General features: G+C 40.5%; 1 protein-coding gene across 4 annotated transcripts in view; it reads left to right on the top strand.

Moving 5' to 3' along the window:
* Positions 1-18,946, top strand: part of ARHGAP24 (Rho GTPase activating protein 24) — a 213,248-nt gene that overhangs the window by 179,001 nt on the left and 15,301 nt on the right. For all 4 annotated transcript variants that reach the window (XR_010606098.1, XM_065633401.1, XM_065633403.1 and 1 more), the window contains 2 exons: positions 7,058-7,265; positions 17,607-17,739. Coding sequence is in view for 3 of the 4 variants with exons in the window: in XM_065633401.1 (XP_065489473.1) it covers positions 7,058-7,265; positions 17,607-17,739 (341 nt within the window). In the remaining variant the exon portion in view is untranslated. The remainder of the gene's footprint in view (positions 1-7,057; positions 7,266-17,606; positions 17,740-18,946) is intronic.

The raw sequence follows: 18,946 nt of genomic DNA, 5'->3' as shown, positions 1-18,946 counted from the left end.
TGAGATGGTTTGAGACAAGATTACTGCAGAGCCTCCAAGAAAAAAATCAGTGAGGGGAGTTGGGGAATACAAGCTGTGATGCTCTGAGTCGCCTATTTGGCTGGCACAACATTAGGGAAGAGTTTGGGCTTATATTTTGTCTGTGTCAGAGAAGGGAGGAGAAAAGAGGGAGCAATGCAACATGATAAATGTGCATCTGTGCAGAAGACTAAGTCCTTGGATTCAGAGATTCCTGTAGATTGAAGTGCAGCCCGACGATGCACTGTCCTGCTGCAAGCGCTGCATTGCCGCTTCATCCTGCTGCCCTGCAGCCTGTGTTTGCCTTTCCACCTGCTGCAGAGATCTGTTAAAAGCCCGTTTTCTTCTGCATTGCACATACTCCTGTGGAAGCAGAGCATGGCAGCGCTGAGGAGAGGGGGGCAGAGCAGGCTGGTTTTCAAAATATGTCAGCTGGAAGGGAAACACATGTCTGGGAAAGAGATGAGAGAAATGATAATAAGGTGCCATGGTGCTTGGGATCGGGGGGAAGAAACTACCTCTGTAATGAGGATGTAAACTTTGTGTGGGGGAAGAGGAGAATATTGGTGCTGCCTTTAAAGCTGTACTGGACAGGGAAACCCAAGTGAAAGGGCTAAATTTGTCACGTTGTTCTGGAATGTGAGAAATGATCTTACATGGGGTTTATGCAAATAGAATCATCTTCATCTCCTGCTCCCCCTAAACTGTTCCTCCACGCTGGTGTTTGTCCTTTTGCGAGACCATGCAGCTCTCTGCTCGCCAGACTCAGGGATATGGTGTCATCATTGCTTTCGAGGGCTGTGTGTGCAGGCAGAGGCGGTGCCCTGGTGCGAGGGATGACAACGGTGAGGTGCTCCCCGCTGAACCACAGCAGAGATCAGCTCTTGCCTGTGGACGAGGTGGCACTGAAAATTATGTGCACCTGCAGCCCTCCATCTCCGAGGCTAGTGTTTCCCAGGTTGTGGAGTTCAGTCCTTCTGGAGACTGGCCAGGAAGATGGGGCTGTGTCTGTATGAAGCATGCAAGTGCATTTCAAGGTGTTGATGTGAATTAGAAATGTCTGTGCCTTGTTTATATGCTTAACTATTTGAGAAATGTCGGGAAGTTGAATAAAAGACTAACTGATAGTTTTGCTGACAGCTGCCTTTGTGCCTGGAGTACAGCCTTAGTCTCTCCAAGAAGAGTTTCAGCTGTTGATTCTTTCCCTGTATGTTCTCAGACAGAAAGGCTTCATGTCTAAAACCCTAAGTGAAGCTGCAGCACTTGTGGCAAAAGACTGAATAATCAAGGCCATGGTGCTAATTTGTTTTCCTCTACATACCATTTGTTTCAGTTACTTTCTTATGTGCATTTTCTGTCAAGAATGTTGTCACGAGGCCCCTAGATCAGAGCTACAAAATGCTGCATGTGGATGTTTAACTAGGTCTCTGTCCCACTGAAGTCAACAGAAAGATGAACATTAACTGGACTTTTAGTCAAGCCTTTACTATGGTTGCACAGGCAAATCAGGCAAACTGCACTTGTGTTACTAATTGGCGTACTTCTCTGTACGTAAAGACTCTGGCGTAAAACTTAATTTGCAGAATGTATGACTAAATATGAAAAAAAGGCAAAACTAGCCTTCTGCAAACCTAGCCTGGACTTGTGTAAAGCAGATCAATTAGTTCTAAGCTCTGCAGCACGATACAGAAAAGAAAATTAGCAGGGAAAAGCATTGGCTGGTCATTGGAAGAACTGCATGATGTATTTTTAGGCAGAGATACATCATAATCTTCACCAATTATACAAGGTGTAGGACCCTTCTTGGAAATCCAGATCAAAGCTGCACTGTGATAGGCACTGAAAAATGAAATGTCAGACCCGATTTGAAGTCATATCATAGGGGAAGTCAGGGCTCAGAGGGCAGCATTTGAACAGAGACAGAGCCAAGAGTTTTGAAAATCCAATTTAGAGAAGGTGTGCTGTTTAAGTGCCACCATGGGAAACTCCTCAGAGTATGTGCAAGTTAAGTGGAGAAGGCAACAACTGAGAGTAACTTTGCTGGGGTGAGAACGTGCAATAGCACAGTGTGGGTGAGCAGAGTTTCGGAGCAGGAGGCGATACGGGCCTTGGCCAGAGGAATGGTGCAGGCTCTGATGCGATCAACTGTGCTAAGTTCCCAGTGATTATTTTAAAATTGCCTCGATTCCTTTCCAGCCTGTAGCTAGTTCTGCTCTTATTTCCTAGGTTTTTATTTTCTAAGCAGTAACCTCTGGTCTGCAGCTGTGCTAAACTCTAGGGCAGGCATTAATCTTACCGTATCTACCGCTGGCGTGGCACTGACTGTGGGGTAGGAGAAGGCTTGACAGAAAGAAAATGAGTCAGGCATGAACAAAATTCTGCCACTGCTATTTTTGGTGGGTTTTTTTCCTCTCCTGTATATTGTAAAATTCTGTAGAGAAGAAGAAAATGCTCCCTGCCTTTGATCCACTCAAAATAGCAGGGAGTGCTGGGGAACACCGGAGCAGAAAGCTGATAAGAAATAATAATTTAGAACTCCATATTAAGTGCTATGTGGCCGTGACAGCCACTTCTTTGTGTTATTCTAGGACCTTTGTTCCCAGCCCTGCTGTTGAAAGCTGTTCACCTGATCTGTTATTTTCACTGTCAATGAACTACTAATTTAGAATTGAGAGCTGCTTAAAATTCTGATCCTAAGCCGAGATCAATTCTTTTGACCTTAACTCACCCTTTCTGATCAGTATAGCCCATAAATTCAGAATTTGTTATGGAAGGACAGAGATCCTCTCTGCTGCACATTGAGAGAACACATGTACAGGTGTGGGTCGTTTTAAAAGCATCAGCCCTCTGTGCTTTCTGCTGTCTGAAAAGAATGTTGTTCGAATTGCTGAGGGGTGGCTTGGGAAAGGCAGAAATACTCTGCATTTGCTGTAGCAGAGCTGGAGCACCAGGTGGGCTTTTTCAAGCTGTTCCTCATGGAGCAAGGAGACAGAACTGCCACCTGCATCTTTCTCTTCTTTCTTTCTTACTGAATCAGAAGCTTGGACTCAATAGACTTCAGATGTGGCCCCTGCCTGTGTTCAGTAGCTAAGGAAATCGTGGACATTTTTAGATTTTAAAAACATTAGCATTGAATATGTACCATTGAAAATATCACAGTGCTTTCACAACTCTTGAGTAGACATACGCAGCGTTTGGATATAGCACTGTAGTGTCTTTCATAAGCTTTATTGGGTACCTGTTAAGCTTGGAAAGAGAGTTTCTCAAAATGTTTACAAAACTTATGCCACGGGAATGTTCTAGTTAATGAATAACCACTCGGCATGCCCTTTACTATCATGTGATTTTCCTTTTTGATGTTATGCATGATCTTGGCTTAATTGGATATAATTTTAAAGACCTACAAAGGTCTCTCAGAAAAAGCAGTTTTGCTGATTAAATCTAATGACTGGTCAGAACTGGAATCCTGTATGTTTCCCTGCCTTTCTCTGGCTGTGGGGAAACCAAGCTGCTGTCATTCTGAATCTCAAGGTTTCTCGTTGGTTTTGTTTATCTGCCTCCCCTCTGGCACCCTACCCCAAGGATAAACCAAAGTGCAGGTCAGCATCCGTGCATGTCTGGGTTTTGGAGACATTGAGGTTTAGGAGGGGAACATGGGTTTGGATTACATGAGTCATGAGGGCTCTCTTTGGTTCCCTTCTCCACAGAGGTGTTCTTGTTTAGTTACTGTAGTGGAAATTTACTTTTAAAAAACAGCATGTGAAATTATCTCTCTGGTTTTGGTCACTCTGTAGTCTCCATAACTTGGACTGTCTTTTCCTCACTCTTCTGTAAAGGAGATGCTGGTAGTTACTCGGTACAGCTGATAGTGTTCATCATAGTGTTCTACCTCTGCAAACCACTAAGGTAACTGTATGTTTGCAACCACAGTTCTTTACAGCATTGCCTCTGCATCATAATAGTCAACATCTTAGCCTTCATAACCCATTAATCTGCAATATCTCTGTGGTAGTTATTTGCAGCAGAAGAGGGGTTAAAAGCATTGGAAAGGGACGGTGGAAGAAGGCGCACCTTGCAGGGTAGTGGTGATGGCTTTGATTCCAAAACACTGAAAAAACCCAACAGACACCAGAAAGATAATGAATAAGGTAAAAGTTACAACAACATGATGTGGAAGCAGAGCTGTCATGTTTCTGCCACTTTTGCCTCTGGCAAGAGAGTACTTTTTCCACAAGGCATCAGCATGTCTGCAACTTCAAGGCAATATTTATGCAGGCTTATCATGACTGATTCCTTCCATGGCCAAGTGCTGTCTGGTGCAGTGTTCCGCATTTGTTAGGTGAGGGAAATGCTTCCTAGGTTTTGATTTGGCTGCCTACTTTTTTTTTTTTTTTGGACACAGGTTACCTCTCTGTGGTATCAGGCTTTATTTTTTCTCATGTATAGTTCTTTTAAGATTTTCTTCATTCAGTACCTGTGATTTGCTGCTACAATACAAACCAAGTTTTTCATACCCATTTAATATGTCACCTTTTGTGTGTGAATTGCTCGTTACTTTATTTGACTTCAAAAATACTGTTTGACACTAGTTACAGACATCTTAACAGTTTATGGTTGCCACCTGTTTTCAATACATTTTGTGTTGTGATGCATCAGCAATTTATAATAATATAGGAACGGTTTTTGCTCCCGCTGCACAGAAACCCCTTATTGTGATTTTATGCATTATCTAGTCAACATGCTTTGAAAGCTAATTCTAAAATGGAGGGGGGAAAAAAAAGGCAGCATCCCTCAAAAATGGGTTAATAGAAAGTGATGTGTTCTGATTACAGTGTCATTACTAATAGGAGTTTCAAAGCACTTTGGTAGGTTTGAGAACTTACTCTTTCCTCTGAAAATGTAAGCTGGTCTGCAATATGCACATTATGATTAAAGAATGTTAGCATGGAGAGAAGAAAGTGTAGCCAATAGGAAAAAGCTTATTCATACTAATTGTACTGTTAGTGGGCATGAATTGTAGTTGTACATCATATAATTGGAATATCTGTACCTTACACTGATTAATTTTGTTTGAAAAGAGGTAAAAACTCTTGCGTTCAAAACCAAGAGATCTCCTGGCTCTTGAAAGGAAGTTCTGACTCTGTGTTTGTAGGATAAACTGGACTCAAGGCCTACACCTGAGAAGGGATAACCGCAGGGGAACAGCTCTGTGGAGAAAGACCTGGGTGCCCTGGAAGACAGTGACCTGGGCTGGCACCAGCAGCAACCCTTAACTTAGACAACTACAAGGAACTCGAATTGATTTAATGCTCCTGGCATCCCCATACCCAGTTTGCAGGAGGTTAGGAAGATATGTAAGAAATAAGAAAAAAGAGTTTACCTCCTCTGCCAGCGTGAAGAGACTGAGCTTTGTGAACACCAAATATTCCACATCAGTCAGTATTCTTCTAAGCTTGACTCACTCTGAAATTTCAAGAATTCCTTCTTTAATTGCTAATTGTTGAGGTTTGGGCTTTGTACAACATGAAAAAAGTGAGCTAATAAAGAGTGACTGTGGGATGTTCAGGCCCCTTACCTACTGCTGGTTTTGGCATCCTCAAGTATGGGTACCATGGAAATCACAAAATATGCTGCTTTGTATCTCAGAATTCTTTCTGGATGTCTTAGCTGGACATCAGTTACTCTCTCCAGTCATTTCCTGTGCTACATTACAACTAATTGCACTTAAATACAAACCCCAGACCTTCAGTATGGGCAACTAACAGCTTGCTTCCCACTGCCCGTAACATTCTGGAGTGTATGCAAAGCAACTCTCCACTTCTGTTGTTGAAGGAAAAATGTGCACGTGGAAGGTTATCCTGAAGGATGCTTCAATCGGAATCTTAGCTTGTGGTTACTTGTTCATGTATTTGTAATTTTTGATGTTTTCGGGCCAAAAGCAAAAGCCGACTAGCTCAACTTCGGGCTTTCTTTAGAAAAAGCAAACCAAAGCACGTCTGTTCCCCTTGTTGAATATTTTTAAACCAGTAGGAGCTGTGTGCTCAGTGAAGGGCACAATTCGACTTACTGCTTTTTTCCCCTACTTTATAGTGGGGAGCCTTCCAAGTACAGGTAGTTATTTGGTCTTTAGTTTCTCATCATGACTGCCTTAGAACTACTCATTATCTTGCTATACAGAAATGGAATTGCCTCGCTTCAGCTCCAGTTCTGTTCAACAACTGGTGGTCTCAGGAGAGAGCGTTATTGTGGTGCTGTCTGTGGTGGCTCTCTCCGCAGCTTGAAAGGGAGAGGCAAAATAAATTATGAAGTATAGCTGTGTTTCCAGTGCCAGCAATATCCTCAGGTCAGGGTTGAAGTTAATTCTGTCAGTAAAACTCCATGTTCTTCTGAGGTTAAGTATAAATACTGATTTGCTGCAGTTCATCTGATATGTTTCACCTTTTATGTCAGGATCATATTCATACAAAAAGATCTATTGTTGCTAAAGCAGACAGTGATAATGCAATTGGTAATACATTATAGGAGTGGTCTTTGTGGGAAAACTTAATAATTTTTTAATAAATTAATAATTTGGTTTAGTAGGAACAACATCCCAAGTTATGATTATAAATCTTCTGCTTTCCACATGTAAAGGTAATGTTTACATGCCACTGAAATTGATATAGGAACTACTTTCTTTTATAGTTAATTAGGCATGAACCAAAGAAGATGGAGATGTGTATCGCTTTTGAATCAGAAGTTTTGTGATGGAAAAGCCTATTTGTATTATTTCTCTATTTTCTGTGCTTTTGGTCTGAAAAATCGTTTACTATAGTTTATTTTAAGTAATGTTTTTGAGTATTGTTGTAAAACATGTCAGCATCATATTTCCATGAGAGTATCAAAGGTGAAATTGAGCATTTTTATCCTTAAGAAAGGAGTAGCTTAATTGTCCATGCATTTAACTGACCTGTAAATTGTGTGAGTTGTAATAGACGACATGAGCTCCTCAGATGTTTTTATGAATCTCAACCAAGTCACATCTCTCTTTTTCATGCAGGTATTTTTGGCCAGAAGCTGGAAGATACTGTCAGATACGAAAAGCGATATGGGAACCGGCTGGCTCCGATGTTGGTGGAGCAATGTGTGGACTTTATCCGACAGCGGGGGCTGAAGGAAGAAGGCCTTTTTCGACTGCCCGGGCAGGCTAATCTCGTCAAGGAGCTGCAAGATGCGTTTGACTGCGGAGAGAAGCCTTCTTTTGACAGGTAAAATCGCCCAGCCTGGCCCTCATACCTGAAGGACATGATCGACTGTACTGGCTGACCCACGGTGCTGCAAAACTTCTGGCAGCAACAGATATTAATACCATTATGTGTTTTTGTAGATTTTTCTGTATGTTTCCTATTATCACTCTAAAATGTCTTTTTTTTCTGACTTTGATATCTGGTTTCAAAGCATTTCTGGAGAATTTCCATTTGTGAAAAGCTGGTTAGGGAAAGTATTGTTAATGGTTTGGCTTAATCAAAAATATCTGGATTGCCTTGATCTTAGTATCATTTGAAATATAGTGGTGATGCTGGCATTTTGTGAGTTCCACAAAGGCAGGATTTTTCTTTTCACCAATTTCAATATCTTCTGTTAGCTGTAAAACTGCCCGGAAGGGAAGTCTGCTTTTCTGTATTTCTTTATAATTTTCGGCCTTTGGTCTTAAAATAAAAGTCCTTGTGACTGTAGTAACAAACCTACATGGTTTTCAGGCTCCAGGTCCAATTCGTATTCCAATATTTATAGGGTTTTGCAAACCTAATGAGTTTTCTGAGCCAAGGAAGAACCCAGTCCCATTCATACAGCTGTATATGACTTCAGTCTTCTGTAAGATTAATTTTTTGTGTAAGTTTTGCTGTTCTGTAAGCACCGATAAAAGTAGTCCGTATATTTGGAGTGTGCAATCAGAGAACCAGAAGCAGTGGATTATGAGTGCCACCAAGCCTTTTTAACTCTGGTCAGAATTAATACGGTGGTAATGAAATTCCAGTTTAAGAGACTGCTAGACAGTGGTTGCCCTCAGTGTGTGCCCTAAGGTTACATTTATTTTGTGGGACCTTTGACTGATAGCAATGCAAGTAACGGGAAGGAAAGTATAGCTTCATCTTTTAGTGCAAAAATACGCCATGACACGAACTTGACTGCTGTAAATGATTTGCCTTCCTCCTTTTCCTGTTCCTATGAAGTGATAAATTTTTATACGCATGGAGCTATGTGTATCACAGATGCACAGAAGACAAATATCTGTAATGCTCGTTTTCCTCCAGCAGTTTCCTCAGTCCTGACCGTCACTTCAAGTCAAGAATTTATAATGTTCTGGAAAAGAAAAGTGAATTGTCTTCCGATGAGGTTTATTTGTTTCTTATCAGAAGGCAAGAGTTAGGATGATTTACCAGGAAGTTTTAAGGACCCCAAGGCCTGTGGGAAGTGACAGCTGGTGAATGTTTGTAGCATACTTGCTGACTGTTAAAATACTGTGTAACTTATTTAAAAACAATCAGAAAATGGTGGTGAAGAAGCATCCATTTGGGTATGTTTTCCTTACTTGGGGATATTAAGCTAAATATTACTGGTCATGTCTCTGGCACAGTGTCTACCAAAGAGACATGTAGGCGAATGGCAGAAACCAAAGGTTATTTTTTCTGTGTCTATAAGCCAAATGACTGTGGTGGAAATGCTTAATCAGGCACCTCCAAACTCCAGAAAAATGATGTGCTGAACACCCACTGATAGGTACAGCTTGAAAGAGGTGCACAAGTCCTGTCTACTCAAAACAAACGAGACCAGGGCTGAGCTTGCATCATTTTGGTTTTTTGCAAGGTTATATAGCAACATCTGTAGCACACACTAATGAGGCCCGGGGACAGGCATGCTAGCTGAGCTTTAGCAGATGAAATAGAGAGGAGATTTTACGTGCTGCTGCTGTGAAGAACGCCCATAATCTCTGCTATAGCAATTAGAAACATCAGCAGGAGTTGCCTATAAATCTCTGGTACTGCAGTTCTGCTTCTGAAGCTGAGAATTTATAGAACGCCGACCTCGTATGTCCACGTGTCTGGCTGTGAAGTGTACTTTTTCTGTTTGCTTTTTCACATTTTGAGTTTGGAGATGTGTGATTTAGCTGTGTCAATGGTCCAGAAGTCAGACAGACTTAAATTCTGTTCCGATCTCTGCCATCGTTTCTGTTGGGCATGTACTTCCTCCAACGTTTTGTTTCACCTGTAAACTTCAGAAGTGAACCTCATTTCACAATGTTTATAGTGTGTTGATGTGATTATCTTGTTTTGAGGCAACTTCTCATTGTGCTTAACAGTAGCATGGTCTTCAGGTTTGATGCAACCTCTATGGCAAGTTGAGCTCTTGGGAAATGGCCACAATATGAAAAGTTGCTGTAGAGAAAAAAAAATATATATACATTAGGAGTCCATGCTTACTCCCTCTCATAAACTTCAGATCCACTGTGTTTAATGTGTAATTATGTGTTGTTATTATTAGTCAAAATCCCAGTAGTGGAAAATCTACCTAGCTTCTGTTTATTAATTTACATTTCATCCCTTCTCATACATCAATAATCAGATTTTTGTAGTTAGAGCTGAGCTGGTGATTTTGTTGATGGGGCACAAAACACAATGGAATCCAGGTCACACTGCTGCGGTGGTGCCGGGTCACCAGCTCTAGCTGGACAAAGACTCACTGCTGTCACCAGTGTTGGAACAAGCACAAAGAGCTGATGTTTGAGGAGTCTGCCATTTTTCATACTGCCATTTTTTTCTGCATGTAAGCACACGTGAGTCAAAGAATACAGAATAGGTGAAGATGCTTTGTAATGTGTGTGTAGGCTTGCATATACATTGGTGTGAGAAATTAAATTATCATTAGTCATTCTTCTCTTCATGCTTTCTTAGCTAATTCAGTAAAATGCATAACTTTAGAAACATAAAACATGTTTGACAAATGGCAGCTCTCACGTGAGTTAGCAGCTGGATGTTCTGATACCGAAGTCAGTTATAAAAATGCAGAGTGAATCCAGGACAAGTTGGAGAATGTCAAAAACTTTAATGTATTAATTTGATCCTGATCTTCTAGTTGGATAAGATGTTGCTGAGGAATTGTGAGCTATGTGTATGAGAATGGAGTGAGTAGTGGAAATGTCTCAAACTCACTGAATGAGAAAATCCCATATCTGATCTGAAACATCCAACATCCCAGCCCCCATAGCATGAAAACTGGAACATCAGCATTATTTGCAGTCTTGGAAAGGGGAGGTACAACTGATAAATGCTGACGCCTTTTGTGTGAATTAAAAAAAAACATACTGAAAATTATATGTCAGTAGAAAACAAAAAATCAATAAATACTTAGTTTCCTCTGCACCTATCTGCACATACTGTGAAATCTGCTTTAAGGAACTAACAGTGCAATTAGGCAATCACTCATGCTTGATACTATTTGAAATAGCTTTGATATTTCCAGCACAGCTTCACCTCTGTAAAATTGTCCCCTCCCGGGAATCCATTTTGCTTGCCTTAGAGTAGGTGCTTCTCTTTGCTTGCGTGGCTTATATTTTAAATTTAGAGTCCCTCAGCTGCTTTACACATCATACATTTGTAATGATACTAAGTGATTATGACTATTTGTTCTGTAAAATTAGCACAGTGACTATGGTACCACACAAGGAAAATAACAAAAGGGTTTGTTTTACCATTTTTATCTAGAAGGGGTACAAAATTTGATTTATCTTTTTAGATTACCTCTTTCCATTTAGTGTTCATCACAATAATTACCAGATGACATGAGAGTTAAGATTTCTCAGTGAGAAAAAATATTCGACATATCACTGAAACAGATATTAATACTTATGTAATTGATCTACGTATGCGGTTTGGATTTTCATAAATGTCATCATTGATGTATAGTCCAGTAGTTCAGAAGAGTTTGAAATCACATAGCTCACCTACCTGCATTTGTGTGCATGCACAAGAGAGAAGGAAACACATAAATGCATATTTAGCAAAACAAAACTCCTTTTACAGTCTCTCATGGGTCTGAATTCCTCTAAAGAAGTATGCAGTACCTTGTAGCGCAAAATATTACTGCTTTAGTCACCATTGCAGTCAGCTGAGAAAACGATATTTAAGTGGCAGTATGTGATAGCCAGCAAATGTTAAATATTATATGCTGGAGCCAAATAACCCAGAATATAGAACTGGGTATGTTCATTTAATCACTGGGACTGTCAAAGCAAAATAGGACAATGATGAGGATGGTACTAATGTAATGTCCTCAAGGTGAGAAGGACCATATGTACAACTCTCATTCTCCTCCAGAGATAAAGAATGCTTTTAAATTTTGGTCAATGCAAGAAAACAGAGCTGTCTTGATGGGGCTATAGTCCACACTGGCACTGTACAGACCATAACTAGACATTGACATGGAAATCACTGGTTATGAAAATAATGGTTTTATTTCCAAATATAAGCCTGTACGTAAGATTTGCTTTGTTTAGAAGCAGATAGTTCCCCAAAAGGAAGTGTTTTTCTTCCCTTCCTAGTGGGAGAGTGTTGTAATCCCTAAACAAAACATTTGTATGCAAAATTAAGTCTTTACTGGAAGGCTGGTTTTTGCCAAACATAAATGGCCTTAGGCCTGAGAAAATTCCGGTTCGTTTCTGCCTGTTGCAGGCTTCCTTCCCTGATCCTTACAATCTGCTGCTCAGTTATGCCTCTGGAGCCACTTCCATGTCCTTTCTAATTCCAGCCCTCTTTCTAACCAGCTAGCAGAAATAAACCTGCATATGGCACAACTTAAAAGATCTAGTTGAACAATTAAATCCACGGTAAGAGACACATTTCTAGCATGATGCAAGGGTCATTAAATCAGTTTAATTGGTGTCCTGCTGTAGGAGAGCGTGGTTTTAGCTGCTGGCGGTGAATGAACATTTGTAGAAGCTTCGCATGAATTTCAGTTTCAGAAATGGAGTTGGTGTGTCAGCTGTGTTTGTTATTTGTGGGGTTTTTTTGTTTGCGTGCTGTGTTTTGTTTGTTTTTGTTGTTTTGGTTTTGTTTGGGTTTTGGGGTTTTTTTTAAGCAGCCATATATTTCACTTGCCAGTGACAAATGACTTCTTAGATGGCCATGATCACCTTTAAGAAAGGATGACATTTTATTAGTATGTGGAAGGTCTGAGAGCGTGTTTTTAAAGCATCCTTACACAGGACTTGCAGGATTTGAGGCTTAATCTTCCAGTAAGCAAGAACAGATAGTTTATTTGTGGTGGCTTTCATGTTTTATATGTACTTGCAATCCCTGCAAAACTTTCGCAGAAACTTAACAGCCTTTCTGTACAACCTATCAAATGATAAAATAGTTTAGCAACATATTCATTGGAGCTGGTTGATTTGTTTCCTGATGGGAACCCATCTCTCTCTTAGGCCTATGCCCACTTTACCTGAAAGCACTTGGGTCTCTCTTTAATGATCTATATTGCTTAAGTAATTTTTAACGTCCTTCTGTAGAGTTTGTCTTTTCATTTGTCTGTCCTGAATTGCTGTCTTCATTGCTGCTTTTAATGTATCAATCTCTTACCTGAATTAATTGGCTGCTGTTATATAAAGTGGATGTCTGACTTGGAAACAGAGTCTGTCAGTCTTCAGCATTCCCTGTGGTGCTTCCCCCACAAATGGGTTCTTGGAAGGTAGCATGGATTCTAAAAACCATGAGCACAAGGACAAAGGAGCAGAATATGTGTTTGGGTTTTTCCTCTGTCTAAATAGAAAAATGAGATTCGAGATCGGTGTTGACTCAAAATAGAGCCAGGCTCTTGCAGCAGCAAGGAGGAGCAGACAGACAGCTCAGGGCTTAAATTGGTAAAGGCTTTCATACATGTTTCACATGTAGGCAAAATATCAGCTGGTACTCAGCTTATGCACAGTACTGCTTGTACTAGATATACGATATATAGGAACATTATGTAGAGAGTAATGATTTGAAGATCCCTGCACAGGGCAACAAAAATCACATAGGACGTAGAACCACTTATTTTATGCATTTGACATGACCTTTGAATTTCTGGGCCAATGCCTCACTCCCAAAATCAGTTGGACCAGTCCTGGTTCACTGTAGTGTTAGTGAATGCAAGCTTCGCCCTCCCAGCCGCTGGGTGCTGGCTTCCCAGCAGTATCAAAACTTTGATTCTCTCTATACCTAGTTAGCACATTTGGAATATTCACTCGATGGTGCTTGCTCAGTATTTCACCACTGGTTTATCTCTGGCTCTAGCATCTCACTTAAGCTCTCTGGAGACTGGCAGCGAAGGTACGTGCTGGGCCGCCAGTTCAGAACTCATTCTCCTGTGTCAGGAAAACATCTTCACTGGTCTGAGTGAGCTGCTCTAGAAGACTCGAATGCAGCTAAGCGGGGACACAGTCACCAAACGTTGTAGTGGGTACAGGATAAGTTGATGAGAGAGACTCTGTGTTTCCAGGACTGAGATGAGGGAGCTGTAATTCTAGTAATTCCACGAGGTACTGATACACAGACTGTTTGAACTGCATTGTTCTCTTTGTTTTATTACCAGGACTCCTAAATTGAATTATAGCCTCACAGCTTGTTGTTCCCTCCTGTTTGTTCTTTATGCAAACTGTTTATGTGTCATCGTGGTCTGGAGCTATTTTTGGCACAGCGTTAATCTTTTTGTAATGTGACCTTGCCCTGTATATGTTTCCTGTCTGAGAGCTGCTGAGGAGCTGGTTGGCTTTGTGCTCTGAAGTGCTGACTCTCTGAACACACCGTCCTCTTGTCCAAGTGTGAGGGTTATGTGTGGATTTCTGGCGACCTGCCAGACTTGCTGGGCGTAATTTTTTTTTATGGTAGAGAGAGTGAAAAACTCCAGGCGGTGTAATCGGCCTGACAGCCACTTCCACAGTGGCTGTGGGCTCACAAAGGAAAGTGCTGTCAAAACAGCAATGCCGCGAGGGATATTAATGACAAGGCTCAGATGAATGGGGCTTTGAATACTTGTAGTCTGATGACTAAGGAGAGGCTGTGGTGCATTTGCATTTGTAATGCCGTTGTGTGGGGGATGCTCTTTTGGAAACCAAAAGCAGTATTAATGTTTAAGTGAGGTAAGTAATGTTTCTCAGACTTTCCAGCACAACATACCGGAATAGACTGTTTCTCGGCTTGATGGTGCTTTGTGTGTTGTGTTCAGTTTTCTGCTTCATGCTTTCTCATTCCTTTTTCAAGCTTGTAATTATTCCTTGTGCATTTGGAGAAAGTCCGCCTCAATTGATGCGGGTTGTTCCAATTTAGATAAGAGGATTTTCTGCTGAAATTGAAGTACTCTTTTTTTAATGCCTGTTAATGAATACTTTTAATCATGTTAATTATGGATGTGTAATCATGCAACACTTTGATATTACACTGTCAGATAGCAAAAGAAATATCAAGATAGGTTTAATCATTAAGTTTCTGTAGCCATAATATTAGGTCGTAGAACATAAGGCCAAGTTTGAACAGAGAAATAATTTTTTATTTATTTTCTTAAACTGGTAAGTTGTAGCTGGAAAAAGTCCAGGAAAAGATCCTCTACCGGCCCTGAAAAGATGCGTGTATTACAAATTACACATTACACAAATGCCCTCAAGGCAGATATATAAACGCTGCTGGTTGACTTAAAATGTGGATACAGCACTACAGACTGTAAAGGGAAATAAATGTTTCCTGATCCTCAAGAGCACTTGCAGTTCAGCACTCCTTTGAAACGCACAGCTCTCCTCTGTGTCTGAAATGAGCTTAATGGTATCTGTGGGTTGAAATGCCTGAAATTCAGGTGGATTAAAACTGGAATCTGCCATTGTTAAGTTTTCCTCTGTAGTTTAAAACAAAAGGTGGAAACAAAAATAGTAGACTGCAGGATCTAAACAGGTGTTGGATTACATGAAACTATTCTAGTTAGATTATTATAAAAATATTGTTGTATTTTTATACCCATATTGACACTGAAAGAAGAAAGATTCTAGCCTTTGTCTAACAGTTACTAATAGAATAAAAATTTCCAATTGTTCTAAAGAGCTTTGCAGGCAGTATGTGTATGTATGTATGTTTATGCTGCCAAACTATGTATGGTGATTTCTATATAGATAAAGTCCCAAGCAGTGTTCCAGTACAGTTGAGGAAAAAAAATAAAAAGGCATCAAACCAAAATTTCCAAAATGTTCTTTTGCATTCACACCATCTTGTGGCCGTCTGCGGTATTTGGCCAGCAGAAAAAAAAAAAGGAAATTTAAAGTAGTATAAATTTTAGGAATCGCAAATGTGTCCCCATGTACTGACGGGGAGCTGGGTTTCTAACCCCAGCTCAGAAAGCACCTTTCTGTTAGACCCATGTGCAGCACGTACTTCAGGGGGTTAGTTTGAGAATACAAGACTTTTTATTGTTTACTTGCTCCTCAGCATCCTGCTTTCCCATTTCTCTCTCAGTTCCTCCTTGGCAGAGCCACAGTTTTAGCACTCAAGCCTTCGCAGTGCTACTCCTGTCAGTATTTCGCATGGAAAGGATGAAGTTTATAAGTTTTAACCCGTTTTCAGGGCTTTTTTTTTTTCTTCTCGAGCCTTTTTATTGTCCATCTGCTGTGCCCTCAAGGAGCAAGTATTCCACCTCACACCAGGGGACCAGTGCGAAATTATTCTTATGTACTGCACAAAGCATGATCCTGGCAGTAGAAAGAAGGGAAGGTGATATTGCTTAATCCCTTCACTGGGAGACCTGTGCACAAGGTTTTAATTGTTATTCAGTAATTCCTCCCATTCAGCCTATTTGAATCTTGTATTTTGGAAAGGCATCTCTCGTTTTATGCCGGTAGTCTCTGGAAAGACGTGGTTCAGTTCTTCAGCAGTGCCTGGGGAGTTTCAGTGTTTCAATAATAATAAATAATTAACACGTTTGAATTTTGGCTGGGAATTATTTATGGTAAAAAAAGTTTTCTGGGAGTTTATTTTGACAAGCATGGTGGTGGTTGACCTTTAAATATTGTATAAAAAGTGCTTCATCATTTCTCCTGTTTTGAACTAGATTGCTTATACCAGACCACATTAATCTAAGGTTGTTCCCATCATTCTTGTTAAGATTTAACTTAGTAAAAGCCATTATTGTTTTAAGAGATCATTCTGAAATAATTATTAACATACCCCTAGCAAAGCTAAAGTGCATCAACTACCAGTGGTTTCCTTTGAGAGACTGTGCATTTAAAAACTTTTCCAAGTGTGAAGACTTACAAAGAAAATACACAGTAATGAACATTGTAGGAATGTCTGTGCATTTTCTGTTTCCTGTGATTGAAATCAGCATCATTTAGTATCTGGTTTTTAGATTTTTCAGAAGTCAGAGGGAAGGACATCAGCTTGAAGTGCAACTCTATCAGAACCACGGAAAGCATGTAAAACATTCCAGTAAGGAAGGATTTGAAGAAATGTCTGGTTAGCTAAACCCAGAGATGGACTCAGAAGTTAACACAAGAGAGACTGCTTCATGCTAACTTGTAGTTTTTGTCTGTTTCTATTCCTTTCTTTTCACAGAAGTACTCCTCAGTTACCACAGTGTAACTTCACACACCTCAGAAACATTTAAGCAAGTTTTATTGCACACTCAGAACTTGAGATTTTGTTCTTTCTCCCCATCTTCTTACATGCCTGATAAACAGCCTAGGCTCCTACTAGCTGTATAAAAAAAAATCCTAAGTTTCTGCAAATGTAATTATGCGGAAGCATACGTCGTATGAGGTCTTTGACTGTCAGCCCTGTGATGCTGCCTGTTGTGCCAGCACTCAGACGTTTTCTGAGTTGGGTGACTTGCAATGCCTTAGCTTACTTGGTACAGGATAGAGCTAGAACTCGTTTCTCATGGATTTACGCTTCTCTGTGTAAAGTACATCCAGGTTTTTGGGGTAACACTCCAGCTAAAAGGCACAATAGTAATTTTGTGCGAGCCTGCAGGAAAAAGATGCATGCCAGGGAAAACTAATCCAGTTGGGGAAGTTTCAACTAAACGTCTGGCATATATGGTCTCTGTTAAGACCTGCTTGCTTAATACTGATACCAGAGGAGATAGTGATACAGTGGAATTCAGACATGCCGGGGATGTTTTGGTAGCTGAGACCATCTCTGGTAGGAGAATAATCCCGCTGTGTAAATATGATTGCTGGTTTCTGGGTTAGGTGAAAATGAAAAGCATCAGTTAAAGATGACTGTTGTGTGCCCGATGTGAGATGCCTGTCAGTCAGAGCCAGGATCTTCTCAATACCTGTGCGTGCAAATAGGGGCTCTATGTGTATTTATTTATAGTAATAAATCAGCAGAGTTGACAGACCCTTGCTTGCAGGTATCCTAAGTTCTTTATCAGAAAAACAAAACACCACATACTAGATATGATTAAATTGATTGAATGTATATACTGCTGAAGAGTAAAATCTGGAGTGACAACGAAAAAGTGGCAGTTTTTAGCCTGTCAATCGCACAGTATTATCCTGATTCACAGTAACGACTTTTTGTGTTCCAACCCAACAGCAATACAGATGTGCACACAGTGGCATCACTGCTTAAGCTGTACCTAAGGGAACTCCCAGAACCAGTCATACCGTATGCAAAATACGATGATTTTCTTTCCTGTGCCAAAATGCTCAGCAAGGAGGAAGAAACGGTGAGTTGGCAACTTGAGTAAGACGAAATAAAACGCTGTCATGTTATAACCTGTTCTGATTTTGAGGAGGAGAGAAGCTGGTAATTAACTATGCTAATTTAAGATGTGCATCTATTAATCGAGGCTGGTTTTATATGAAAAATTTTCCACCTAGGTCATTTGGAAGCCTAGATAAAGGCACTTTATGACATTGCACATCACCGAATCTAGTTCAAATAAACATTATTGTAGTCAATAGCTTCCATTTTGCATGGAAGAGACTTGTATTTTCATGGATTATCATTCTGCACTGTAAAAGGAAGGGTCTTATTAGTGCTGCCCAACTCTTGCCATTAAATCAAGGATCATTTTCTTCTAAGTGTCATAGCATGCCAGCTTTTACTGATTTCTGATTGAAGGCCAAAGGACTCTCCATTCATTGCCTATTGTTGAATGAGGTCTCAGAAAGATCTCTGGAAGCAGGCCACCTTTCAAACTCAATCTTAAGTCCGCATAATATAGATCAGCAAAATAAGAGTTTTGACTGGCAGTATGTGCCCTGCAGTGGGCATGGCCCTACTGTATATTAGTCAGAAGACACAAGAAACCGAGTTTTCTTCATCAGAACCGAGCTTGGTTTTACATTGTTCTGTGTGCTTATGGGTGATGAGGTAAACCCTGATATTTTTGTTTTCAAAGTAAACACAAACAGGCTCATTCTGTTGATTTCAGTCTACTCTAACTTTCTCATGTGGTTATTTCTGTTTAATTCCTTTTCGACATTTCAAATCCTGCTAGAACTGGAACCTCTCTTACCTAATCTTCTAATGAATTGAGTAGGAAACCCTCTTTTCTAACAGACTGTCTCTTTCTGAGCCTTCAGTTGATGACTGCCAACCCCAGCGGTGGAAGTTGTTCCCGTCTGATGGAGTTGGGGGCGGGTGGGTAGATCTGTGGCAAACTGTCTTCCATGGTCACGATCTCTGACACCCACTGAAATGAGACTCGTTTCTTTACTGGCCTTCGCAAGTCTATGTCAGCTGCTTGGAAAAGTGGGATTGGGCTGTTCAGCTGGTTTAATTTAAGCTGCTCTTTGCACAAGTCATGGTAGGGGATCCTCAGAGCTGAAGCTGCAGGTATTTGCTTGTGCATGTTGAATACATCCCTAATCATTAACAGCTTCAACATAAAGCCACCTGAGAGCTCTGCAGTTAGTCGTCATGCAGCT

This window comes from Caloenas nicobarica, chromosome 4 (genome assembly GCF_036013445.1).
Source record: "Caloenas nicobarica isolate bCalNic1 chromosome 4, bCalNic1.hap1, whole genome shotgun sequence".
Lineage (NCBI taxonomy): Eukaryota > Metazoa > Chordata > Aves > Columbiformes > Columbidae > Caloenas > Caloenas nicobarica.
This window is presented reverse-complemented; position numbering and strand designations above follow the sequence as displayed.